At 38.8% G+C, this 27,955-nt stretch overlaps 1 protein-coding gene across 3 annotated transcripts; it reads right to left on the reverse strand.

Annotated features, from left to right (window-relative positions):
• Positions 1 to 409: 409 nt before the first annotated feature.
• RIOK3 (RIO kinase 3) lies at positions 410 to 27,894 on the reverse strand. Of its 3 annotated transcripts, none has more exons than XR_014233999.1 (14): positions 27,670 to 27,891; positions 20,444 to 20,559; positions 19,681 to 19,826; positions 19,480 to 19,587; positions 19,183 to 19,292; positions 17,812 to 17,955; positions 16,687 to 16,814; positions 11,290 to 11,487; positions 9,934 to 10,093; positions 8,101 to 8,181; positions 7,921 to 8,010; positions 6,915 to 7,022; positions 5,694 to 5,949; positions 410 to 1,550 (listed from the first exon to the last, which is right to left on the reverse strand). XR_014233999.1 is itself a non-coding variant. In XM_082353591.1 (13 exons), exons 1-13 carry the CDS (start codon positions 27,730 to 27,732, stop codon positions 5,842 to 5,844), a joined length of 1,560 nt encoding a protein of 519 aa, XP_082209717.1. In that variant the 5' UTR covers positions 27,733 to 27,894; the 3' UTR covers positions 4,285 to 5,841. The 3 variants fall into 3 exon arrangements, 1 of the variants encoding a protein (XP_082209717.1); XR_014234000.1 differs by lacking the exon at positions 410 to 1,550 and adding an exon at positions 4,285 to 5,382; XM_082353591.1 differs by lacking the exon at positions 410 to 1,550 and having other exon boundaries at positions 4,285 to 5,949; positions 27,670 to 27,894.
• Positions 27,895 to 27,955: the final 61 nt, after the last annotated feature.

The following is a 27,955-nucleotide window of genomic DNA, read 5'->3' on the forward strand; positions in this document are numbered from 1 at the left end:
GTCTGGAGCCCGTGCTCCGCAACAAGAGAGGCCATGACAGTGAGAGGCCCACGCACTGCGATGAAGAGTGGCCCCCGCTCGCCGCAACTAGAGAAAGCCCTCGCAGAGAAACGAAGACCCAACACACCCAAAGATAAATTAAAAAAAAAAAAAAAGAACACATGTCAATATAAAGAATATTTGCAAGTAAAAAATAACTGTATTTTCCAAAACTTCAGTAAGAAAAATGGCATTTTTATATTTTTCCAAATCTCTTTAATGTCTGACTTAATAGAAGACAGCTGAATTCTTACATCTACTTCTGTATTCAATCTGTTGAGGTATTTTGTTTTAGTTGAAGTATATGAGGATAATCGGGCCTCCTACAGATAGGTAGTTGGAAAAAGGAGTAAATAAATGGTCTTTCCAGATCATTGTAGATATTCTTTAATACACCAATACTCAACAAGTCATAATTTCTTAAAGGCTGGTTGCAATGTGGAATCCAAAACTGTATCAATGAATTTTTTGTACTCTGTTACATTAAAATCTATTGGTCCTTCTTGAACTTTGAATGAACCTCTTATCCACTGTATTAGTTATCTATTGCTCCAATACAAATTACCCACAAAACTTAATGGCTTAAGACCACAAACATTTATTATTTTTTTAAAAAATATTTATTTATTTTGGCTGTGCTGGGTCTTAGCTGTGGCATGTGGGATCTAGTTCCCTGGCCAGGGATCGAACCCGGGCCCCCTGCATTGGGAGTGCAGTCGTAGCCACTGGACCACCAGGGAAGTTCCCACAAACATTTATTTTTTAACAGTTTCTGTGAATCAGAATTTGGGCATGCTTCCCTGGGTAGCTCTGACTCAGGGACCCACCTGAGTTGCAGTTATGATGCTGGCTGGCCTGGGCTGCTGTCACATGAAGGTCTGACTGAAGACACAAAGGGTCTGGAGTTGCTCTGCAACTAATCTAAAGTTACCATCATGTTGTCTATATTCTTCTAGCTTACGGGGGGTGGGGGTAGCGGAGACAGCTAAAGTCCAAAATTCTACCTGTTGTATTTCCCTATTTTAATAACCCTGCTTAATAGTTTTTTAGAAATTCATGCAAGCTCAAATGGTAACAACATAATTTTAATAATTCTGTATGTGCAATATACTGTCTTACCATATACCATCTTCTCCCTTTAAAAATTTTCCCAAATATCTTGGATATTTTTCACCGTAGCCAAATTCTTAAATTAGCTGAAGGAGTAGGATGCCCTCTCCAAATTCCACCCTCCAAAAACACTATATCTACCTTGGGTTTTGTATTAGTCTGCTTGGGCTACCGTAACAAAATACTACAGACTGCGTGGCTTAAAAAACAGAAATTAATTTTCTCACAGTTCTGGAGGATAGAAGTCCAAGATCAAAGTGCAGGGCTGATGTCTGGTGAGGCCTCTCTTTGGGGTGCAGAGAGCTGCCTTCTCCCTGTGTCCTCACATGGCCTTTCCTCTGTGTTTGCGTGAAGGGAGATCTCTGGTGTCGCTTCCTCTTTTATAAATAAGGACACCAGTCCTGTTGGATACGGGCCCCTATGACTTCACTTAACATTTATACCTTCTTAAAGGCTCCATTTCTAAATACAGTTGTCATAATAGGGGTTAAGGCTTCATATGGATTTAGGGGAGAAAACATTTGCGGGAAAAGGCTTCAATTACTCTGTCCAATATTTGTTTTATCCTTTTCCGAATATAACTCAACTTCAAAAAGATGAAATAGGAAATGAGTAGTTCTGTTTTTGTTACTTAATAATAATATATTAAAACTTCAAGCAATGGACTCATGTGTTTCTTCTTAAGATTTAACTTTTCAAACCCTTTTTGCTATTTCCCACATTTTTCATAAATTTTGGCTCATCATTTGGCACTTTACCCAGATACTGTTCTTATGGTTTTGCATCAAGCATTCTATTTGATTATGTGTTCTTTCCCTGCCAGAAGGCATTAAAGAGAGAAAAACAGTTTAGCGCTATAAGTTGTAGCTCACTCATTTATTCTGAAATGAATACCCCACCTTCCCCCTCCATCTGCTTTGTTCTTATCTTTCTACTACATTTGGTCTTAACTCCTCAAAAAGCTATCTATGTTTGGGGAAAAGCTGGAAAGCTTAGGACAGCAAAAGTAAGGCTGCTCCCAAATGTAACCGTTTTATACTTATGAATTGGGAAACAAATATGAAATCAAAGAATAAAAACAAGAGGCTTTGAAATAAACTGATATGCCTCCAACTATAAACTCTGAGAACTCAGGGACTTCCCTGGTGGCGCAGTGGTTAAGAATCCGCCTGCCAATGCAGGGGATGCGGGTTTGAGCCCTGGTAGGGGAAGATCCCACATGCTGCAGAGCAACTAAGCCCGTGTGCCACAACTACTGAACCTGTGAGCCACAACTACTGAGCCCACGTGCCCCAACTATTGAAGCCTGCACACCTAGAGCCCATGCTCCACAACAAGAGAAGCCACAGCAATGAGAAGCCCGCACACAGCAACGAAGAGTAGCCCCCGCTCGCCCCAACTAGAGAAAGCCCATGTGCAGCAACGAAGACCCAACGCAGCCAAAAATAAATAAATAAATTTAAAAATAAACAAACTTTGAGAACTTATAATCATGCTTAAAATATATATCTTCAAAAATAGAAGTATTGAGGTTTGAAAATACAATCAGATGAGCTTTTCCCTAGCAATTTCTAAAGTGTTGGAAACTGCTCAGAAGTTTTCAAAAGGTGCAGACAACAATCTCTTCTGATGCCCAGGGCCTAAATGAGCAACAACAGAAAATGTACTGCCTCTACCATATCTCGGGGCCTCCATCTCCTTCATCTTCCTTAGGGGTTTACCATGATCATCACTTCACCATCAGCTACCTCGTTTCATCTCACTTTCTGTTCAAAGATTTTTTTTTTTAAAGAGAATATAACATTTGTTGAGGGAAAAAAATTGGCAGGGGTGTATGCCCCACTACATGCAATGGTTTTTGGAATGCAAGGGACCTTTACTTTAGCATTTCTGAATTCCTATAATATTTAAATTTAAATGAGCATGCACGGGCTTCCCTGGTGGCACAGTGGATAAGAATCTGCCTGCCAATGCAGGGGACATGGGTTCGATCCCTGGTCTGGGAAGATCCCACATGCCATGGAGCAACTAAGCCCGTGTGCCACAACTACTGAGGCTGAGTTCTAGAGCCCGCGAGCCACAACTACTGAAGCCCATGCGCCTAGAGCCCATGCTCCGCAACAAGTGAAGCTACCCCAATGAGAAGCCCGCGCACCACAACAGAGTAGCCCCCGCTCACCACAACTAGAGAAAGCCCACGTGCAGCAACGAAGACCCAACACAGCCAAAAAATAAATAAATAAAATAATAAATAAATAAATAAATAAATGAGCATGCACGTCTTACTTTTGTAAGCAGAAAAGCTGATTTTTTTTTTTTTATAAAGTATGTTGCTATTTTTTAAATGGCAACAACAACTACACTTCCATGATTATTAACCACAGTCCTGAGCCTGCTCAAACTTTTCTCTAGTCAAATTTTTATTTATTTATTTATTTATTTATGGCTGTGTTGGGTCTTCGTTTCTGTGCAAGGGCTTTCTCTAGTTGCGGCAAGCCGGGGCCACTCTTCATCGCGGTGCGCGGGCCTCTCACTATCGCGGCCTCTCTTGTTGCGGAGCACGGGCTCCAGACGCGCAGGCTCAGTAATCGTGGCTCACGGGCCCAGTTGCTCTGCAGCATGTGGGATCTTCCCAGACCAGGGCTCGAACCCGTGTCCCCTGCATTGGCAGGCAGATTCTCAACCACTGCGCCACCAGGGAAGCCCCTGATTTTTTTTTTAAATAAAAAAGAAACTGGCAAAAAATTATCTTGTTGAAATAAAAACTCTCTACACATAATCTTCCTTATTTTGATAATTTATCTTATAGATATTCATATATCCACTTCCATTAAAGTGAAGCAAAATATGCTTAATTCCATTTTTTTCCCCATCTGTATTTGACTATTTAGCAAATCAATATTTTCCACTTTCTTTTTCCACTGTGTGAAAAATTTACTCTCTGATCTATATGAGAGGAAAAACCTATTTGTAATGTGAAGTAGGTCATTTAAAAGTGAAATCTAAAGATGGGAAATTGAGAGGGAAAAAAACTGCTGAAAATAGCACTGTTTAACTTAAACAGAAGGGGTAACTTGGTGCCAGGACATAAGTTAATACTTCCAAGGAACAGGAAGAATCCACACAAAAAACCAATTCTAAAATGATCTCTTCATTTTTAATTTCTTAAAAAGCATGTTCACAGCACACTCCAAGAATGCCACACAGCAACAGTTTGCTGCTATTGTCAGAGTATGTCAGAAAACAAAACAAAACAAAATTTAATGGTTAATTGTTTTTAAAATTAGTTCTTTGCAACTTCTGTAAAGCCAATAATCACCAGTCATCTAAATATTTCTTTCATAGTGGTAAACATTTCAGAAATGTAATGAGTAGCCCAAATCACACTTCTCTGAAATGCAATTAAAAGTTATACAACAGAAACAAAAATATTTTTCTAGAAAGAATATATTTGGCATTCTAAAATAATTTTAATGGAGAAGCTTTCAAGTGTAAATAATGTTCAGATTTTTACTTTCTATTACCAGACAGAAAGTTTAGGTCTTTAGTGATTCCAATCTGATTCCAACAATAGGAGGAATGATTCTGTTGCTGTGAATGAGCTTCAATCCTAACAATGCCAATGTACATTGGCTGCATTAAGAAGTGGAGTCCAGCCAGTACTAAACATTATTAAAAGTGAGGCCAGATAGTTCAAATTAGTTGGTTAATTTGGTACCCAACTTGTTTTATACATACTTTTCATCATTTGATTATTTCATCATTTGATATGTTTCTAATTAGTTTGCTATATTTCTCTCAAAATCAATTAGTAAGTATATAGTTTGAGTGAAACGTAAACTGAACTCTGTTTCACTGACTTCATTACAATATGTCAAACATGGTTAAAGATTCCGTTCTGTCCTTCTAGATAATTTACATTTTCATTATAAATGCAGAGCAGCTGCACCGTGAGTTACATCCTAACCATTTCACCTAAATGTAGAAAAGCTGAAAGTTAAATTTAAAAAATTTGGATAGTTGAAAAGTACTTATATATTTATCTCTTTCAGAAACCGATGATGCCTTTCCTTGCACATGAGTGTGGAAAAGAAGAATTCAGTTCATAATTCAAGATGTACCAAAAAAAAGTACTTTGCTTATGTCTATTTCTGTCAGCCATTCTGAAACCAAATTTCCATTTATATCAGCTACTAAAGAGAAGAAATTTTCCTTTAGAATTATGGTCACAGTCTGGAAAAAGAATTGAGAAGGGCTAATTTTAGGCAAATAAAATATTTGAGGAAAGACGCAACACAAAACAGGGAGGTGAAAAAAGCAAGTAAGTTGTAATAAAAGCCTCCCTTGTAAACACATCTGTCCCTTCCTCCCATATTCGGAAATGTTAAAAATTCTCATCAAAACATTTTATGCCACAAATCCTTAAAATCAGGTTGATTTCAGCTAGATTACCTGTAGCTGTTAAGAATTATATTATCCTATTCATATCATGAGAGGTAGTTGACATTTTAGTCTCTCAATGCCGAGCTAAAAATTCCACATACCTGGCATATGGGTTACAAGGGAAAAAAAGCACAGAAGCACCATTGTACACTCCTCATGTTTTGGCATTTCAAGTCACCCATAACTTCATTTGCCATTGGCAGCTGACAATCACCACTGTGTTAACACTGAAAGCAGTGGATATTAGTGCTATTCATCGTATAGGACTGGTGGACCTCCATCATCTTTCAAAAATGAAGCAGCTTTCCTTCCATTCTTCTGAACATGATCTTCATTCATTTTCTCCAAAGCTTCTATCTATAAAATTAATATATTAAATCCATTTGTCAAAATCCTACTTCATAGCAACCATGCTTGAGATTGAACCAGTATTTTTACTCTCTTAAAACTAGGTCATTCCTAACGACACTGGCCTTGAATTAGAATTACAGTGTGTGACACATATTACAGTGGGTCACATACATGTATGTTTTTACTTGATTACATTACCAGGGTTGATGTTCAGTGTCTTTATCAAGCTAGCAATTGGCATCAGATATGTTTTACTATATAACCTATACAGCTTTCAGGGAACAAGAAAAAGGAAATTCCAAAGTTGATTCAACAGCAGTAACACCCAGTAACTGTACAGAGCAACTGTACTGAACTAAAGGCTGGATTTACCATCTTTCTGTTACTTCGCTTCTGGCCTTAGACTCCAGCACAGCTTGGCCAAATTCAAGTCAATATGGGGATTTCTGGAACAGACTCCATAATCATTCTCTGCTTTGGCAGGTTGCTGGGAATAATTAGCTGCTGTTTCACTTTTCAGTTTTTGTTCAATTTTAAGAGACCTTCCCTGGAGGATTTTTTTTTTTTTTTTGTATTGTTCTGTAGATCCATATTGTAATGACTGGGTATTTCCAAGGATGGCCACTGTTGAATCTCTGTATTCAGTTAAAGGCAGGCAGGGACCAAGTGTTACTGCTTTTTGTGTCACCCGGAGTGTTCACCGGTCAGGGAAAAAGGCATATACTGGAAATGTGTTATCTGTCCATCTCAACCAAACTATGAACTCCTTGAAGAAGTGTTTTGCTGTTATGTTTATCCTAGGGTTTAAACCTGGAAAAGAAGGATCAAAAACAATACCTCAAGAAAGGAAAAATCTCTAATTAATTTTGTTTTTGAGGGGATGAGAGGATAAACTTAGCTCTGGGTTTCATTATCTACTCTATCCAGGTCCCCACTATCAGCAAGGTGAAAAACAGCCTTATAACACTTACCTCAGCTAAGAAATCAGCTTCATTATCTGCTGAGATGTTTAAGCCTGAAACGGCATTGAAGAGTTCTCGTTCACTAAGGGCTTCCTTTACGCCTCCTTTCTGGAAAAACTAGTAAAGAAGTATAAGAAAGTCAGTAGACTTATTAGCAAGGTTCTCCTAGAAACAAAAAAAAAAACAGGGAATAGTGTACCTGTAAAACACCAGTGAATTCCTTCCATAATTTTTAAGCTACAGGTGTTTCCAATTCAAGTATAACTACACTCAGGTTCTACTTGCTTACTGTTCTCTCACACATCCGGGCTGTTTTCTAGATTTAGTAAGTTTGTCATATTGCACCTTCTATAGCTATGTGTGAGTGGTATATATAAAATTGCTTGGCATTGCTTTGAATGAGTAGACTCAAAATAATCACTAAATCCCATGAATTAAAATTTTCCAGTAGGCTCAGAAAGTATTTCCAAAATAAAGTTGTTCTGTCATATTTAGAAAGATCATCTCTATCTGAATCTGTTGCTGACAATTCACTTCCTTTAGAAATAGCAAACAAATGCTTCCCAGCTCTGTGATTACTGAGTTTTACCTTCCCTCGTCTGTTCACTCTGCCTCAGAGAAAGAGTGGTCAGACTATACCACTAGGAAAACTATTCTTTTAAGTACAGTAACAACGGCAGTAAGCATGCAGGCTTGCTTCAGGCCAGCTTCCCTTAAAGCACTGTGCATGTATTAAATGTCTACTTGACTGCTTAAATATTTAGAACCAAAATAAAAACTTACTCTCTTGGAAAATTTAATTCAGTGGCCCAAATGTGAGGCATGCAATCAAATTCTTGCAAAAAATGAAATCTGACAAATCAATCTTTGTCTCTTTACCTTGAAAGCAACCAGTAACTAAAGTAAACCCTTCCTTTAATTTCTAAGAATACAGTCATCTTACTTGTCTTAGGAGTGAGAAAAATGTTTGAATATGTTATAGCCCATAAAAAAGACAGTTAGTTTACATGCCTACCTGTGAGACATTCCTACAGTCACGGAACAAGAACTCCAGGCCATGAGGATGGGTTGGTTCTACAGACTGACTGACGTCGATCAACCAGACCTATTTAAATATAGAGCACACAGTGATTTCTGTACCTTCAGTAATTTACATCAAGTCACTTAACCTGAACATTAACAAAATGCTCCTCACCTTCCCAGCATGCCACAGCATGTTGTACTCACTGAGGTCGGCATGTACGAGCTTACATTCATTATATAACTGCTGCATCAACTGTAAGGAGGCAAGGCAGACATTTAGAAAATGAAGGAACAATTCTAATTTACCTACACAACTAAAATGTCTAGGTCACCCAATATTTTCCATAAAGAGCAAAACTAGGGTAAAGAACTTATTTCTTCTTTGTACAGTCTAGGACTGGTTTTTGGGAGTTTTTTTTCTACCCTGAAGGAGGGTGAGAGCACAGTGAGACAATGGAAGGGAAGAGTGCGTGACACTCTACTTCCCTATCCATGTGACAGCAATGAGAACAGGAGACCAAAGGGTAGTCCTGGATTCCCACATACGTAAGACAGCTGTGGTCACTAACCAGGGGACCTAGGCTTAGCCTTCATAAAAGGGCAAACATCCCACTGAGAGCTCTATGGAGTGTATACAACTCCAAGGTAAAAAGTACTTCCTGCCAGACAGAGTGGGAAAGAAGTATTCTTCTTAATTAAGTGACATTATATATTCATGATTGATGGTGACCCCTAGCCTCATAGTAGAAATCAGCATTAATGATTTGTTTCCCAGCTTTAATAGAATCAAATACAAAGGGCACATCACTACTTCATCTCTTCCCCAGCCACCCCACAGCCAAAAGAAACCAGAAAAGTAGGCTTAATTTTCTTTGAATGTTTTCCAACTGAAGGCAGAGAAAGTTGGATTATCTCTCTAACTGTATCTTAAAAAATTAATTTGGATAATACGTTCATATTCACATCAACTGCCACATGATGTAAGAGTTCCATGCAGACACTGTGTTAAAAACATATGTTTTGGACTTCCCTGGTGGCGCAGCGGTTAAGAATCCGCCTGCCAATGCAGGGGACATGGGTTCGAGCCCTGGTCCAGGAAGATCCCACATGCTGTGGAGCAACTAAGCCTGTGTGCCACAACTATAAGCCTGCGCTCTACAGCCCACGAGCCACAACTACTGAGCCCACATGCCACAACTACTGAAGCCCATGCGCCTAGAGCCCATGCTCCACAACAAGAGAAGCCACCGCAATGAGAAGCCTGCACACCGCAACGAAGAGTAGCCCCCGCTGGCCGCAACTAGAGAAAGCCCGTGCTCAGCAACGAAGACTCAACGCAGCCAAAAATAAATAAATAATTTATTAAACAACAAAAAACCATGTTTCTTCACTATTCAATTAAGACAAAAAAAAAAAAAAGACAATACAGAGGAATAACAACAATATGAGGAGCATTTTCTTAAGCTTGAAGGACCCCAGATTGAATTTGGTTGCTGTCCCAAAGCATAAATAGCTTCCTCAAGACTCCTGACAAGTGCCTCCCAACTCTTAACGCCAGCACAGATGGAGAAACCACTCCTTACTATCTTCTTTTCATCATCACTTACTTTTATTGACCAAATCTGCTTCCCTCTAATTTCCCAACAGGAAAGGTATTTCCTTCACTGTTTCAAGAAGGAATACAAACTAATGAGGCACTATATCTGCTAAACATAGTAACATCAAGTTTTATTTAATGAAGTTTTGTCAATAATAGCTTCTGGCTTCTATGTCATTAATGCTAACAACTGAGCCTTCACTTTCTCCACTATGATCTTCCTAAAACAACTCAAGACATACGCATGTTGATATAAAGACAACTCTTTAATATTAACATTCCTTCACAAACTTCAGTTTGTCCTCGTTATACCACCTTAAAATAGTACTATTTTAGGAATTTCTTTTTTAGTTTAGAGGAAATATTTTTTAAAGTTGGTGTGTGAATGGTCCGAAAGGCACAACTTACATGAAGAGTTTGATAGTAGGCTTCTTTCATTTCTTCACTGCTGAGCTTTACTTCTTTCAATTTAGGGGCTGGAACTTGATCATGGCCAATAAAAGACATAACCAGAATGTGTTTCTTTAGTAGCACAACTGTTGGACAAGGAATTCCAGCTCTCTGCATTCTATACAGAAAGAAATGATTAAGAATGTAAAGGTCAGAAGGAGAGGAAATTTCATTTATTCAACAAATATCTAAAGAGGTCCTGCAATGAGGGGGCACTATGTTGTAATCTGGGGAATGTTGGAAGGCAAAGGCAGTAAGGACAGCCTCTGCCCTCACGGAGCCTGCGGCCTGGTGAAAACAACAGACAAGTGAGGAGATGATTACAGTGCAATGTGCTACATGCACTGGCAGAGGTGGGGGTAGGAGGCATCAAGGAAGAAGCAGGCAAATAGGAATTAGCCAGGTTCAAGCTGTGGGGAGATGCACAGAGGAGTCCAGGAGCACAGTCCATGCGGGGGTTGTGTATAAATCAACGCAGCTGGATCATGAGGAGGAGGAAGAGCAATGTGGGTTTAGGCTACAGAGACAGGCAGGCTCCACATCGCAAGATGACTTTGAACTTTACACCAAAGACTATGGGAGCTGCTAAAAAATCTTAAGAAAGGCAGTGATGAGACCTTAGTAATCCAGAAAAGAGATCGGAGGGCAGCAAGACCTCTTAGGAAATTATTCTAATTAGAAGTCCTACTAAGTAGAAGACTTGTGCAGCTAATAAATATAGATAATTAACTTTGAAAGCAAACATCTTTAGGCAAAGCAAACTAAAATTAAAGGCTTTCATGGTTCAGATGTGGGCAGGTTTGTATGTAAGAAAGATTATTAATTTCTTGGTTGACAAAACAAATTCCTTGATAAATTCTGCGTAGAGAATTGAGAAACAAATCTAATAAATTAAAGCAAAATGCAATTTGACTGGTAAAACCCTGCCCTCACCAAATGAACAAACATTAGATGGAATAAACATTTTCTGAAACAAAAAAGGAAATCATTATTTATAATATGCCTAACTGGAAACTGGAAAAGATAGCGTTTAGATATATGACAAAATATCTTCAGTTGAAAATGACTTAATTTCCCTCAAACTTTACTGAGAAAGAAAAACAAAATGGATTTTTCATCCTACAAGTATGAATTCAGGTTATATACATGGAAATGTTTTCTTACAGAAACTCTCCTTAAGCACTAGAATTTTAAGGCCTTTCATACTTTCTATAAATTAATTTAAAAGAAAGTGTGGGTGTTTTGCCTGGCTGGTAGGCCTAATACAAACAGGTGATCACCCAAGATGACTTCTAGCACAATGATTTTCTTTACCTTGTGAGATTGTGCATTTCTTTTTCTGCCCACATGCGGATGATCTTACGTGGATTTAGTTTACTGAAGCGATCTTTAAACCTGAAATCATCTTTAATATATTTGTCACGATTCTTAAACTCATTAAGGGTTGTTTTAAATACCTTGATGGCACATTCTGTAGGTATAACTTTACTATCTTCCCTTTCATCCTCCATGCTAAGTGGAAGAAACAAACATTAAGTCAGTTCAAGTCGCCAGGTAACAAAACAATTTCAAAATAAAGATTTTATGACATGAAAGTGGATCTGCCTTCTCTGAGAATGTCAAGCCTTGGGTTGTTGTTGTTTTTCAAGCCTTCAAGTTTGAGGTCTTAAGAAAACCCTAGGTTTTAGCTTTTTTAATAAAACACACTTTCAAATAAATTCTCAACAGTTTTCAACAACCCATAATATAATCTTCATTTAATGACTATGGAATTAAAACTTGAGGAACAATGAAGACCTATACACTTTAAAATAGGCTATGGTCTGCCTGGGATGGTTCAGAGGCAAAACTCGATGGAAGGGAGCAGAAGAGTCTAGAGGATGCTTAGGATGCTAATTCAACAGTCCCACAACAGCGAGCCACTGAGAGGGTCTGAATCATGGTGGTGGCAGTGCGAACAAAAGGGGGAAGGTGGAAGGAGAGACAAGATTTACCTTTGAACCTCTGAAGGGATGTTAATCTGGAAAAGAAAGGAACTATATCTAGAGCACAGACTCTGACTCAAACTCCCAATCCCCTCCTTCTGGTACCATATTTTCCCAGCAGACTCCTCCTCCTCCAGGTAGCCTCAGAAGGCTACAGTACATACTCTAACTGGTTCTAAGTAACGCCCTCTCTTCCTAAGAAGTGTGACTTAGCTCCATGACTTTAGATATCATCTAAATACAGATAACTGCTACATTTCTATCCTTAGTCCTGACTTTCTCCAGAAATTCAGGCCCATTTATCTCATCCCTACTTGACTTCAGTTGGATGTCGAGAAGGCATCTCAAACTTATCATGTCCAAAACAGAATTCCTGATAACTGTACCCTAAACCTGCCTATCCCCAGTCTCTCACCTCAGTAAATGGCACCACCCAGCTGCTCTAGCCAAGAATCTATCCTCTCACACACCACATCCAATCCAACAGCACAGACTGTGCACTCTCACCTTCAAAACACACCTCACCTTCGAAACCTTCATCAGAGGTTCCCCTGTCCTACTGATAAAAAGCAGTCAACCAGTCACTATGACATCACCCTATTTTATCTATTTGTGTAGTACATATCTGATAGTCCTGGAAGGGGGTTGAAGGGAGGGGTGGGGAGGAAGCACATTCTATGAGAGCAGGGACCTTCCTTGTACCATTCATTGCTGTAGCCCCAGCACCTAGAAGAGCCTGGAACATGGTAGCTGCACAAATACTTGGTGAATGAATGAACCAATTTTCAGGGAGACAGGCTAGAGATCCTTTACGAGGAAGAAATTCCCAATAATTTAAAGATGTTATAGACGTCTTTGGATTTTGAGATGGTAAGTCTCCTGTCACTGAAATAATTTAACCATAGGTAGATGAGGCCCTATGAAAAATACCACTTAGAAGATCCCTTACTTGGAAGGTCTCTAGGATAAAATCTAATTTGTAAGATTCATCTCATCATTCTCTTACTAAAAAAACTTCTGTGTTTCTCACTAAATTACACATCACTCTGCCTAGCTTTTAAGGTCCTCCTTACCAATTTCTGGTTTGCTTACACAATTTTACATCTTATTACCTCTACATATACACCTTCTAATTTCCTCACTGACAAATCTCATCGCCTAAATTTCAGTCCTCCCATTTTCAGCACCCCTCCCCCACCCCACTTTTTTTTTAAAGAATTAAACTTTACAGATAAAGCTGAAGTTCCCTTTGCTTATTTACCACCCCCGGTAGTTTCAGTCCCCATTCCAACTCTTTAGAGGCAATCACAATCATGAATAGTAGCCTTCTAGTCTTTTTAAAAATATACACACACATACGTAAGTTTCCACAAACATACATTTTTAAAAAACCATGTATGTTACATTCTGTATAACTAAAAATTTAAATAGATGGTATACTGTACATATTCTGCAACTAGCGTTTTGCACTCAGTACTGGGGGGTGGGGAGGGTTGTCTTTTTTTTTTTTTTTAACCTATTTTTAAAATCCAGGTTGAGATCCAACTTCATCATGACCTCTTCCTTGAATGTGACCGGCAATGATCTTCTTCTGTTCTCTATTCCTATCCCGAGGTCTCACTTGTCTAACTAAGTACTCTATTATGTAATTATCTTTAACGGACCATAACGGTTCTTACTGTAATGTTCTCCTCTTGGCTATACCATAAGCTCTTTGACAGTAGAAAACATGTTATACACTTATTCCCTGAAAAATCTAGAACATGTTACTATTCAAATAACTGTTGATTACTTGGCCAACCTGAGAGTGACAGAACCCAGAAGAGCTTTGTGGCAGGCAGAACCTAAAATGGCCCCCAAGATCCCAGCCCCTGGTATACAACCCTGTATAAGCCCCTCCCTCTGAGTGTGGGAGGGATGGCCACCCCCTTGAATAGCTTATATTATATGGCAAAGGTGATGGTATAGTCGTGCCCAGGATTACATTCCACTGTCTAATACTCAGTCTCAGTAAACTGAAGGGAGAGAGTCTCCCGCTGGTTTTGAAGAAGTAACCTGCTATATGAAAGGGCTACATGACCGGGGCCTCTAGGAGCTGAGCGCAGCCCCTGGCTGACAGCCAACCAGAAAGTGGAGACCTCTGTCCTACAGCTGCAGGGCACTGAACTGTGCCAAGGGAAGAGGAACCCATGTCCAAAAAGGAATGCAGCCCAGCTGACACGCAGATTGCAGCCCTGGGAGAGCCTGAGCAGAGAACCCAGCTAAGCCGTGCCTGCCCGAACTTCTGATCAACAGGAACCATGAGATAATAAACAGGTGTTGTTTTAACTTGCTAAATCTGTGGTAATTTGTTACGTAGCAGAGAAAACTAACATACACTTTAAAAAATATTTACTCTCAGTTGTTGAAAACCGAATGCTCTCTAGCTTTGCTAATTTACAAATGCCAAAGTACAGATCACAATACCAATTCCACCAGAAGAAAAGGGAGCTCATTCATTATATCAAAGTATCATTAAGTAAAACAGAAAATGTACAAAGGCTAAACAAGGCAATTGACAAGAAAAAGAAACTTAAGTGGCCAATACACTCAAAAAAAAAAAAAAAACCTTAATCATAATTAAATAAATGCACACCAAAATATTAAAAAGGTACTTTTCATCTTTCACACTGACAAAAAAAGTATTGTTTGATAAGACTAGGCACTGATGAGGATGAGGGAAACAGGCTCACACGGCTGGTGGTAGCATAAACTGGTTAACTTTCTCATCGGGCAATTTGGCAATACCTACTGACATTCAGAATGTTCGCAACCTGAGGATTTGACAAGCTCGTAGAGAAAACTGCATCTGCCCTACCATTAAAATGTAAACACAAATTCGAGATTTCTGGTCTTTGGTGTGACATACAAGAAAAAAAGTTTTCTTTAATTTTTAATAAATAAATCAAGAAACACTGCTTGCTACAATAGCCTGCTCAGAGGCCCAAACAGTGAGCAAAATCTGGTACTCTCCATTCAATAAGACCTTCCACTGTTTAACAGAAAGGGGAAAAAAATGCATATAGTCTTTGCCCCAGAAATTTCAAACGTTAGGAATGTAGCTTAAGGATTTATTTGCAAAAGCATACCAAAGTATATGTACAAAGATATTTCTATATATTCACAAAGTGGAATGTTCTACTGTAAAACTGATATGATATAAACCAGTAATATAAAAGGATATAAGATATATTAACTGAAAAATGAAGATGCTGAATGCAGAATATAATCTCTTTTGTACAAACAAAATAAGAAATACATGCATAAAAATTTCTGGAAGGCTAGACTAAAAACTATTAATAGTGGTTACCCTTAGAGGAAAAACCTGTGGGGCGACAGTTGGTAAGATGAAGGCTACCTTCATTTTAATCCTTTCTATACAGTTTAATTTCTACCATGAGTAATCTTTCATTTTAAAATAATCTGTGCAATTAAGTTATGTTTGCCTGGTCTCAGGGAACCCTCAATTGAAATTTGGAAAGAGGGCAACACAGCTTAAAGCCAGAAAAAAATAAATGTTTACTAAAATTAATATATACCAGGTATTATAAAACATGATTTCATTTACCCCCAACAAAATCCTATGAGGTAAGGATCAGTTTTTAAATGACATTTAGTAAATTGCTCCAGAGAACGTTGCTTGAAAAATGCTGTGCCATTTTATCCTAAAATTCATTTTATCCCTTTCATTTCGGAACTTAGTATAATTCAATACATGATTATATGTATATGTCTCATTTAGAAAGGGAGACTAGTTAAATAATTAAGAAAACCAAAGGCAAGGACTTGACCAATAATTGTTTGAATCCCCTTAAGTATACAATAAATACCTTCCAAACCTAAAAAAACTAGAATAATCTGTAATCTATTTTAACATTTTGTTTATAAATAATGTTCAGGTAAAGGAATAGCTGAGCTAGTAAGCCCTGCTGAACTAGTAAGACTTCAAAGCTAAGTAACCAGATGACTTCATATTCCTGGCTTAAGCACGTTCTCTCAACAGGATCCACATTTAAAATTTTTTCTCTTCCTCATATCATCCTTTACTCAACTAAGTCCTCATAACAAAAGTAAAGTGGGTAAGCTCTAAAATGGTGTAAGATCTTTAAAGACATTTCTTTAAATAATGAAAGCATTATTAAAAGGGTAGGAATTGGTAACTGATCTAAGTATGGCCCTCCCAACCTGGTACCAAAGGGTCCCACAGTGGAAAGATGTGGGTTTTGAGTCAAACTCAGGTTCAGATTTTGCTATGCCACTTACAGCTGCCTGTATGTTATGGTATAATTACAATAATGTGAAAAATAATATATTCATAGAAAAAAGACTGGAGGAGTCTACACAAAATTATTAATGGTTATCTCTGGATGGCAGAATTGGGATGATTGTGGTTTTATTTTTTTTTTTGGCTGCACCGCACAGCTTGCAGGATCTCAGTTCCCCGACCAGGGATTGAACCTGGGCCACAGCAGTGAAAGAGCTGAATCCTAACCACTAGACCACCAGGGAACTCCCCTGGTTGTGTTTTTCTTTATACATCCCTATATTGCTGAGACTTCCTACAATAACACTTTAAAAATTACTGTCTGCCATGCAGAATGAACTTTGATTTTGTATAAATCCATTAATATCAGGGAGAAGGGGCTAAGCTTTTGTTGATATGATGGATTGTATTTTGCTCATTTACCTCCCTCCATATGCATGAAAGACAACAGATTCCTTTCCTGTACTAATACAGCCAGTGATTGTCTCCAATATTCCACAGTTGACCATTTTATACATAAGTAAACGTGTCTTAGGATCAACCGCTTTTTCCTGCAAAAGATAAAGCACTGTAAGTGAAAATAACTGATAATCACAAAACATTTTCTGAGCCATTTCTAATATCTAACATTCAAAATATACACTTTTTTTTAACCTTTATCATTATTATTTTTTTTAATTTATTTATTATTTTTTTTTATATTTATTTTTGGCTGTGTTGGGTCTTCGTTTCTGTGCGAGGGCTTCTTCCAGCCGCGGCAAGCGGGGGCCACTCTTCATCGCGGTGCGCGGGCCTCTCACTATCGCGGCCTCTCTTGTTGCGGAGCACAGGCTCCAGACGCGCAGGCTCAGTAGTTGTGGCTCACAGGTCCAGTTGCTCCGCGGCATGTGGGATCTTCCCAGACCAGGGCTCGAACCCGTGTCCCCTGCATTGGCAGGCAGATTCTCAACCACTGCGCCACCAGGGAAGCCCCCTTTATTATTAATTTACCTAGGTGTATATACAACAGGCTCTTAAAAGAGTGCTGTCAAGATACAATTCATTTCTGTAACTCTAAGGTCTTTGAAAGTGAGTATCTAAAAGAACCATTAAAAATCAGACTCTAGCTTAGTCAAAATTTTATCTCCAAAGTTTAAATAGCTCTCCTAAGGTACTTACCATTAGTTTGTTTTTCTAAAGGTTTAAAAATTATTCTCAAGATATTATACACTATCTTTGTTAAGGTAAAACATTATAGACTATTAAGTTATTATAAATATGTCATGACAGGAAACAACTTTTCATACGCAATGTAAACTATACAGTCTAAATTAATTATGACCACTGAAATGTTAGTTTTGAACAAGTGATTAATAACCACTACATGAAATCTGAAAAGTCAAATGGCAAAGCTACTTGGGTTTTATTTACATCTTTGATTTGAAAAGTCAATCTCATGAAAACAATATCAAACATGAAGTTTTATCTTGTTTTTTCCCCAAACATGAAGTTTTCTAATATGAATCTTTCCACTAAAAAAACAGAAACAAAAACGTTAAGAATACTTACTGCAGTAGAATGCTCCTTTTTCTCATGGAGGCGGGCACTTCGACGTTCTTCTGAGTAGGCATGTTGTTTTAAAGCATTGAAAACATGGTTTGATAGTTTTAAATCCATTCCAATTCCATCTCCTACCTGAAACCCAGGTGCAAACTGCCAAAAAGAAGAAGAAAAATTAGCATCTGAGTACTTTAAAATGGGGACAGTGAAAACAAAAAACAATGAGAAAATCAGTTTTACATGGACTGGATTTTCTACTCAATAGACGATAATGCTATGAAAGCAGAACCCACAGGTATACAGAGGAAAAAGCAAAATAACTCACTGGTAAGCCCAACAGAAAGGGAAACAAGGCTTTTTAAGAAACTGTATCCCAAAGGAAGGGAGGGTTTATTATATGCATAGAAAACATCCAAACACATCTAAAAACTAAGGTATTTTAGCATATGCTTTGAACATATGCTAAAATACCTTCTGCTTTTACATCGGACAAAGGATACATTATATTTTGAAATCATACCAAATCTTACCAAAAAAAAAAAATTTTCATAGTCAATTATTTTTGAAGAGTGGGTTAAAGTCACAAGCTATGCCCACACCATGACAATTATTTCCAATATGTAAGCCACTAGCTACATGTGGATATTTAAATTTAAATTGATTAAAATAAAATTAAAAATTCATTTCCTCAGTTGTACCACCCAAATTTCAAGTGCTCAATTGTCGAATATGGCTGCCTTATTAGACAGCACTGACACAGAACATTTCTATTATCACAGAAGGTTCTACTGGGCAGGGTTGTTCTAGAGTCAGATCTGGATTATTTCTAGAATGTTTACTTAATAAGTATTTGTGTTCTAAAGTCTAAATGTTTTATATTAACCATGATATTTATGAAGGAGGAAAAAATGCCATTTTTCTTTTTCTCCTATTTTTTAAAAATTACATTTTGTTTCTGATTTTGCAGGGGTAATTCAGGCACAAGATAAAAAATTCAAAAATTATAACAGGGTATACAGTAGAAAGTATTTTTATCTCCCATTCTTATCCCCCAATCACCACTGTTATCTATTTCTCGGGTATTTTATGGAAAATAAGATGCTGAAAAATAAATGTTACTTTCAGAAGAAACATTTCTTAATTTTAGAATCAATGTAAATCAAACTAGTTTTCTTAATATTGATGTAGGATTTTATTCTGAGGTACATTATACTCTCATTAGTGGCTCAGTTTCCACGGTGTTGCTATACTGTCATCTAAAATATCTTTAGAAAGGACGAAGGATATTTTTAGAAATTTAAAGATATTGTATTTAGAATGCTATGTTTTTAACTTATTCTAATAAAACTTTTGATTCAGAGTAATACTTCTGTAACTTACATTTTCCATTCTGGCTGTATTCTTTCTCCCACATACTACTTCATCATGTTTGGTGGTGATGTCTTTTCCTTTTCCAATAAAACCCTTTTTGGGAGTAGGAACTGGTTTTGCTAAAGGCGATTAAGACAAGCCAAGTATGTAAAAATAGCAAAGACTAAATTGCTGCATTCACTATTATCTGAAAAAGATATTTGAATCTAATAGTAAATTACCAAATGGAGATTCAAAGACAAATGTAAAATACTTAGTCTTCCTATATCCCCATTCTATGCCCCCAGAAAATAAAAGCACTGATACCTGGTCTGTAGGGATCATCACGAGTATCCTGCCAGTCAACCTCATCTTCAGAGCTATCACTGTCTTCATAAGGATGTACTTTTCGATAATTTTCAAAGGAAATGGAAACTTAAAAGGCAAAAATAGTTGGAGATTTATTTAGGGGCACATTACAAGCATTTTCTACCACCCAATGGAGTTGACACAGTAAGGTCATAGTACCTTTGCTATCTCCATTGAATTTTTTTTCTTCACGCCTAAGCTGTGCATCATATTCTCTGTCAAATTCCATCTGTAGCATCTGAGCCAGCATTAGGTCGCTGGAAGTGTCAATGTTTTCTCCAGTAATAAATGGTCCTTCAGCAACGCTATTCAAAATAAGGCAATATAGACTAATATAATGTGCTGTGTAAAGAGACGCTACCAGTTATGGGTGAGATGTGCCTTTTCAGTGTTAACTGTATTGAAGAAACAATGGAAAAGAACTTTACCAAACCCTTCACCCTCTCCTGCCCAGCTGCCCTCTGACCAATAGCAGGCACCTGTGAAAGCACCAACTAGGATTAGGAGAGCTTCAAGAGAAAGCTAAAGGGCCTATAATAAAAACCAAACAGACCCAAAATTCATTCGTTCTGTGTTCTGATCAAAGGAGAGATAACATATATGTGAAAAGATAAACTACAAACATTTAATCAAAACTGTACCCTACTTCATTATTTTTTGATCTATTTGATAATAGAGTTCAACTGTTGCAATGACTAAAACCCAGAGGAACAGAGTGGTTTGCCCAAGATAATACTGAAAACTAGTCACAAGATTAGGACCAAAACCCATGTATCAGTGAACTTCCAATACAGTGCTCTTTCTACTGCACTGCTTTTCTAAATGTATTTCTGAATCATTTGTCATGACAATCACTAATCAAATCCTAAGACTGTTATAACAAGCTGCTAGATAAAATAGAGTCCCTACGAATTTTACTTACGCAACTTCAGGAAAAGCGGCAGCTTCTTCTTCCAGCTGCAATTCTTTAGCCAACTGTTCACTCATTACATCAGACAAAGAACAAGATATTGTATTTTGAGGGGTAGCCCATGGACACTATAAAAAAAAAAGGGCAATTCAATTCCTAATAATGAACTTAAAGTACTTTCCAAACTTGGAAATAAGGTTATCTTTTGAGAATTAGACTAGCTAAATCAACTCAAAAGGAATGCTTACCTTTCTGCAGAAATCATCTTAAAAGTAAAAATATATCCCAGTTCAAATCTAATCAAAGATAATCCTAAACTACGACAGCCAAAAGCACTCTCTAGCCTGCTTGGAGGGTATGTCCTTATAGGTGAGGGGAAGCACAGGCTACTCCAGCATCACCTACTAGCCAATGAGTTCATGTAATGCCCCTTGTTCTGATTCCATGCTCACCAAGCAACCTTCTGCTTATAATTTGGCTTCTGGGTAGATTCTCTTACAGGAACAGGCTATACCAACTACCACAATTCAAAGCCCACTTAGAAGTTACACTTCCTTCTAATTTAAGCAGTAAGTCTTCTACATGTAAAAAGTGTGTGGCAGCCCCTTTCAAGATACCTTGGAATATGCCAAAATAAAAACAGCAATAACAAACAATGAATCCTGTATTTCTGAACTTTGGAAGCTGAGAAGTAGATTCTTGAAACAATACTACCAGAGCAAAGTAATACTCCGTGAGACTCTTCTAGAGCGGCCAGCCACTCAGCCCTCCTCAGTGGCATCACCATCTCAGCCCTCTTGAAACACGTACAAACCGTAGGTTTACTTCACAATTCCTGATTTTCGAGGGGGGCAGGTTTTACTTAGCAGCAGCAAATGATTCCATTTGATAGTCTAGTGATTAAGACCGTTAGTACTGAATAAGATGTCTAAGTATCTCTTGAACCTGCCCAGCTCTCTATCCCCTTTCCAAGGTATCATCCTCCCATCACTGGGCTACTATAAGAGCCTTCTAACTCACCTTTCTGCTTGCTTCCATTCTCCACACCACAGCGTAATGGTTTTTCTAAAATGCAGATCTGATTGGTTCAGTCCCTTACTTAAAGCTCTTTATTGTTTTAATGTTTCCCACTGCCTTTAGGATAAAATCCAAACTCATTCCTTAACTATTACTGAGAGTCTAATTTAGAATATAGCATATGATGGTAAGTGTTTTGGTCACAAAATTGTTTAATCAAGTTTAGCCAGTACAGGCCCTCTAGCTGGTCTAAGGGCCTGCTGGGGTGACTCCCAGGGATAACTGCGCAACTTACCCTTGCTCAAGTTCCGTAACGTTGAGGTTTAGGGATTCATTTGGCTCAAACTGTTAGGGTGAAGCACGTAAGGGTGATAAATGATCATTATATTTATGCCTAAGTGAATCAGAATCAAGTTTTACCTAGTCTCACCCTGAGACTGGTGAGATGCCCCCAGCCCCCAGCCCCCACCTATACTAGCCTATTGCAGAACTGTTCTGGCCTTGTATAAGGCCAGGCCTGGAAACAACAGGGAGGTTTCCTCAAGGCGTGGCATGACTTACCCTGACTCAGATCTTGTCAGCAACTGAGCACTCTCCGGGTGAGGATTTTGAGGTCTGTAATCTTGAAGCTCTCTGTAATCTGGAGGATATAGCTAATCTTTTGGCCACATGACTCTGCTGACTTGCTTCTGCATCTTCTGGGTAGAAGATAAAATGCTGCCTCTTAGCCTAGAAATGCTTGGTCTGATCAAAGTCCAGGTTCCAAAAGGCAAATAACTGTATCCTCTAGCTCAGAACTGTCAATCACATTTTGCAATGACTAACAGTAGCATAACAGGCACCACGGGGATATTCTCTATATTGGCTAAATACACCTAATTTACACAGATTAAGTCACACACTGGAGTAGTTGCAATATCATCCCCATTTTATAGATTCAGAAACTGAGACACAGAGAAGTTTTTTAACCCAAGGTAACACTGTTGATGGAAGTGCTGAGATTTGAACCAAGGCAGTAGGGCTTAAGAGGATGCACTCTCAGTGTTTTGCTATACTGCTTCGCTAAGCACCTTGTCCTGGGATGGGAGAAGCAAACTGCTGTACTGCCTGCAGTCTAAAATCCAAATCTCTCAGTAAGGAATGCCCTTCACAGCTTGACCTAATTTATCCTTCCAGTCTCGACTCTCACCTATCCTAGACTCTGGCAACACTAATTAAATGCTAAATATGGCATACTTTTACCCTTCCACGCCTTTCACCCCTCACACATCCCCTTCTCTCTCAAAGGTTTTTCTTCCTTCTCTATTTCGCCCAATTAAGTGTCAGCTCTTCCACAGGGTTATCTCAGTTTTATCAGACAAAATTAGATCCTTTCCTTTATCTTCCCATATCAGTGTTAGATAGTTAAATACATCAGCCACAACACAGCAAGAGCCCCTTGAAGGGCAAGGTCTTCTCATTCTAAGAGTCCAGTGTAGAGCTTCAGACATAAAGAGGCATTCAAGTATTTACTGAACAAGATGTGCCAAAAGGAAACCTGGAGATATTTCATGGAACTGCCAGGCTGTGCCTAGGCGGTAGAGGTCTGGTGCCTTTCTACACCCATCCTATTTTAAAGTCCTCCTCTCCACCTTGCAGTCACCCACTTTGCCCACCCATTTCTTCTGTTTTGTTTTTGGCCGTGCCACTTGGCATGCGGGATCTTAGTTCCCCGACCTGGGATGGAACCCATGCCCCCTGCAGTGGAAGCTCAGAGTCTTAACCACTGGACCGCCAGGGAAGTCCCTGCCCACCCACTTCTGATGCTTCTAGTCTCTTGCCAGCAGTCAATCAATTCTAAGGTGTTAAAACATCAGCGGAAAATCTCTCGGAGAGGCAAAAATGAGAGGCAGTAACTGTGTTATTTTGTGGCAGAGATTTACCTACCCCCCAAGATAGACTGCATCAGAAAGGGAAACATGCAGAGACCAAGAGGGCACCAAGACACCCTGACTGCCCACTCCTACTGACCTTGCTCCTCGGAGCCTCAGACTCCAGAGCTGTACTTCCCTGCACCTCTGCTGACCGGCTCAGCTGGGCAACCTCACACTGAGACAATTTCCTTGGGTGGGATAAATAAGTAAAGACTTCCGAAAGTGTGCCAGCTGCTATACTTTGAAATCACATCCAAACTCTTCAAACCAGTAGCCAAAATCCCTCCATAAAATGTTCTGGGCTGGGAGGGAGAGCTGCCGGGCAGGGACAGTCCTCCACAGGCACAAGCGGTTCACCACCCTGAGTGGGGCTTAGAAAAGGCACTGGGGGCTCCTCCTATGAATGGGCACCAGGGGGTGTATGGAGGGGAATCCTGTGTTGTCATCTTGCAACTCTTCAGCAAGTCAAACACTCCTTGTGAACAGAGAAGCTCTGTCAAATGTTTAAATAATAATAAATCTAAGGAGATAAGAGTAAAAGGCCCTTCATCATCTTTCTCTATCCTAGCGATCCAACATCCTTTCCCACTACTTCCTTCACCAACATTAACTTCCCACTGCAACAAGATCTGATGGGAAACTCCACACAATCCTTTCCAGTTAGTTATTCTGCTTTAAATGACATCTATCAAGCCCATCACTAGCTCCCTGATTCCGGTTCGCTGAAGACCCCTCACCCACCCTGTTTTCCTCTCCTCTGGGAAACTGCCACCACTAAACTCAGCAACTTGGGGTCATCACAACTACCATTCTCCCACATCTGGCTGGCTGCAGATTAGCGGGAAATCATTCCCCCTTCCTTCTACTCCTAAAGATGCATCCCCAGCTGCCCATCCCACTTTTTTTTTTAAGGTTTTACTGCACACAACTATGGGGAAAGAATCAAGTAAACCGAAAAAAAAAGGCAAACATGAAGGAGGCACATAATAAAAAAAATTCAGTCCTCAACTTGAAGCAAGTCAACAGAACCGCAACCCCACAGGAAGGTCCCTTTTCTGCTCATGCATGCAGGTAGAAGACATAATCTAGGCAAAATATTTAAGTGGGTAATTTTACTTCTCAAAACAAGGATCTCTGCAAAACGTGATCTGGGTCTGTACAACAACACTAATCTTTTTTTTTTTGTTTTAAACTTTCAATTTTAGAGTATTTTTAGATTTACAGAAAAATCACAAAGATTGTGCCGCGAGTCCCCAGATACCCCATACCCAGCTTCCCCGTATTAATACTGTACATTTGTCACAATTAATGAAACAAATCATTATTATTAACTAAAGTCCATACTTCATTCAGATTTCCTTAGTTTTCCCCTAACGTCCCTCTTCTATTCCAGGATACCTTATAACATTTGGCTATCATGTCTCCTTAGGCTCCTCTTGGCTGTGAGTTTCTCAGACTTTGTTTTTGGCGACCTTGACAGTTTTGAGGAGTACCACTAATCCATTTGTTACAGCTCTTTCCAACAGAGCTACACACTTCCTCACTTTTGCCTACAGTTTATCAATTCTCCCTTCTTGGAAGAGTCCCTAAAATTCTTTGTTCATAACAGCAGTTTGGGATTTTGTAACTGGGGACCCCAAGTCCCTTTCAGGGTGCCTAAGAGGTCAAAATTATTCTCATAATAGTTCTAAGATAGTTTTTGTCTTTTCCATTCTCATTCTCTCAAGAGTGTGGAGTGAAGTTTTCCAGAGTCTGTATCAGATATGATGGCAGCACGCTGGTGGCTACTAGAATGTGTGCATGTGTATTCTTATGTTTTCCAAAATTTTCAAAGGTTTACTACCTTTGAGGTAGTACTACCTTTGAGGTTTACTACCTTTGAGGATATAAATGTGCATTTTAAACTATTATATATAGGATGGATAAACAAGGTCCTACTGTATAGCACAGGGAATTATATTCAATATCCTGTGATAAACCATAAAGGAAAATAATATAAAAAAGAATGTATGTATATGTGTAACTAAGTCACTTTGCTGTACAGCAGAAATTAAACACAACATTGTAAATCAACTATAGTTCAATACATTTTTTAAATGTGCATTTTCAGAGATTAACTCAGTTTGTTCTTAGCGTGTCTACCGTGCTCTAATTACCCATCTTCAATTATGCCTGCTATAATCTACATATTTGTTAGGATAGACTTTCTTCATATACTTCAACTAAAACATATTGCAACAGATTGAAGAAAAAAGGAGCTATGAGAATCCAGCTGCCTTCTATTAAGTCAGACATTAAAGAGATTTGCAAAAATACAAAACAATGCTACTCTTCACTAATTTTTTGTTTTGGAAAATAGTTTTTTTTAAATATAAAAATGTTATTTATATTAACATAATCACTTAATAAACATTTTTTCAATATCTCAGTTTTAATTTCTGATATGACAAATATCAATAGATATAACCAATATAAACAAAAATTCTTGGAGTCCTCAATGTTTTTTAAGAGTATAAAGAAGTCCTAATGGAAAAGTTTTGAGAACTGCCAGCCTTTAATATTCTTTCCATTTTCCAAGACTTTCCTCAAACCTCTACCTCCTCCGCAAAGGCTTCTATAATCACTTCAGTCTTTCAAGAGGTTAGATAAGGAAATGATTAATACTTGTAGCATCTTTCTATTTGTTTTGCCTATGAAAATGCTGTCTTCTCAACAGAACACCAATAAACGCCAAGATGATTTTTTGTTGAAAAATGAAGATGAAATTTTATAGTTCTGATGATGTACACTTAAATGAAAATATGACTGATATCAAATATTTTATTACTGAATTAGTTTTGTAAGTTTGTTCTGAGGTTAGGTATTCTAAGCAACGTTTGTTTCATCTGACATTTTTACAAGCTTTATAGATGCTTACCTAGAGGAATTTAACATGTAAAGTATATATTTATTAGTATCTCTCTACTGATTTCATCCTTTTATGTCTACTGATCTTGGCCTTGTAAACAAAGTCTTGACAGAAAAAATACGCAAAGTAACACATAGATGTAACCACATTTGCCAATAGACTATTTTAGATTCTCTCTACGGTTGTATGAGAACGTTTATAAAAATTTCCTTTACCTAAAAGCTACTTATTTCCCCCACTTTCTGTTAAGACCTAGTCTGAAGATCTAATAAGATTCATGAGTGACCCTTTAAATGGAACAAATGTTCTGTGTTAGCATGTAAAAAAGTGCATGAAATGGGTAAAGGTGGTCAAAAGGTAGAAACTTCCAGCTGCAAAATAAATAAGGCATGAGACGTCATGTACAGCATGGTGACTATAGTTAATAATCCTGTACTATATATTTTAAAGTTGCTAAGAGAGTAAACGTTAAATGTTCTCATCACAAGAAAAAAAACTGTAATCCTGTATGTTAACTAGACTTATTGTGGTGAGCATTTTGCAACATATACACATATCGAATCATTATGCTGTACACCTTAAAAATGTTGTTATATATCCATTAAACCAAAAAAGAACCATTATGAAGTTAAAAAAGATTCCTTCACAACCTTAATTTGAGGAACACAAAATCCCAATTGACCCACTTTTGCTTTCAAGTAAACCCTCCATAAAGTGGCAAAAGAATCTTTTCATCCTTCTAATGAAAGTATCATGAAAAGAAGCAGCCTGAAACCAGAAACCAAATGTGAAATAAACATTTTAGTTGGCCATTACAGGGAAAAGCTTAAACGTTAAAACCCAGGCAAATGAGAATTTCATAACCGTCTTAACAGTATGTAAACACATGAGAATTAGCCTGGAGCCGAGGGAGGGTGCGCCTGGATTTATCTTTTACTACTTCAAAAACAAGAAACTGCCCAAGTAGGATAACCACGCTTGCCAAGTTAAGGAAACAGCTTCCTAAACCACCTTTCTGTCGGGCTTTCTGTGTGTAACTGCACTGATTCATGTGGCCGGTGAAAAACAAGTTCGTGCTTGTTTTCCATCAAACGTCAGCGCCTTTACGCGAGTCCTGCCCAAACATATGTCACGGAGATTCAGAAATCAAGGTGTAGAACTAGACGGAGACTCCAAACCGCCCAGGGCGGACTTTGGTAGCCTGTGCCCCTTCCCTGCCTCTCCCACCCCGAGCCCTGCAGCCCCGCCGCCCGTCCCCCGTTCCGAGGTGGTCAGGGTCCCGCCCAGAACTTCCCGAATCGCCTGCGGAGCCGCTTCGGCGCCTGCCACCCTCTCCGGGCCCTCCGAGAGGACCAGCCCAGGCGACTGTGGCAGGTACGTCAGTCCCGACCGCCACTCACTTTGCTGGGTCCCCAGGCCGCTGCCGGCCCGGGCTCAGGGGATGCCACTCCGACCAGATCCATGTGGGGGAAGAAGTCAGCGACGAGAACAGAGCAGAGAGGTGGCAGGACCGGGAAGCAGCCTCCGCCGAGGAGATAGGCAGCGGGGTAGGGGCGACGGGGTGCTGGTGCCGGAGCTGAGATGACAGATGGCGGCTGCAGCGGCGGCTGCAGCAGCCGCGTCCGGAACTAGACCTCTTCTCTTCCGCCCTTTTCGCTTGAATGCTAGCTTCCGATTGGCCGCCTC

The sequence above is a fragment of the Balaenoptera borealis genome (genome assembly GCF_965194805.1).
Source record: "Balaenoptera borealis genome assembly, chromosome: 14".
NCBI lineage: Eukaryota > Metazoa > Chordata > Mammalia > Artiodactyla > Balaenopteridae > Balaenoptera > Balaenoptera borealis.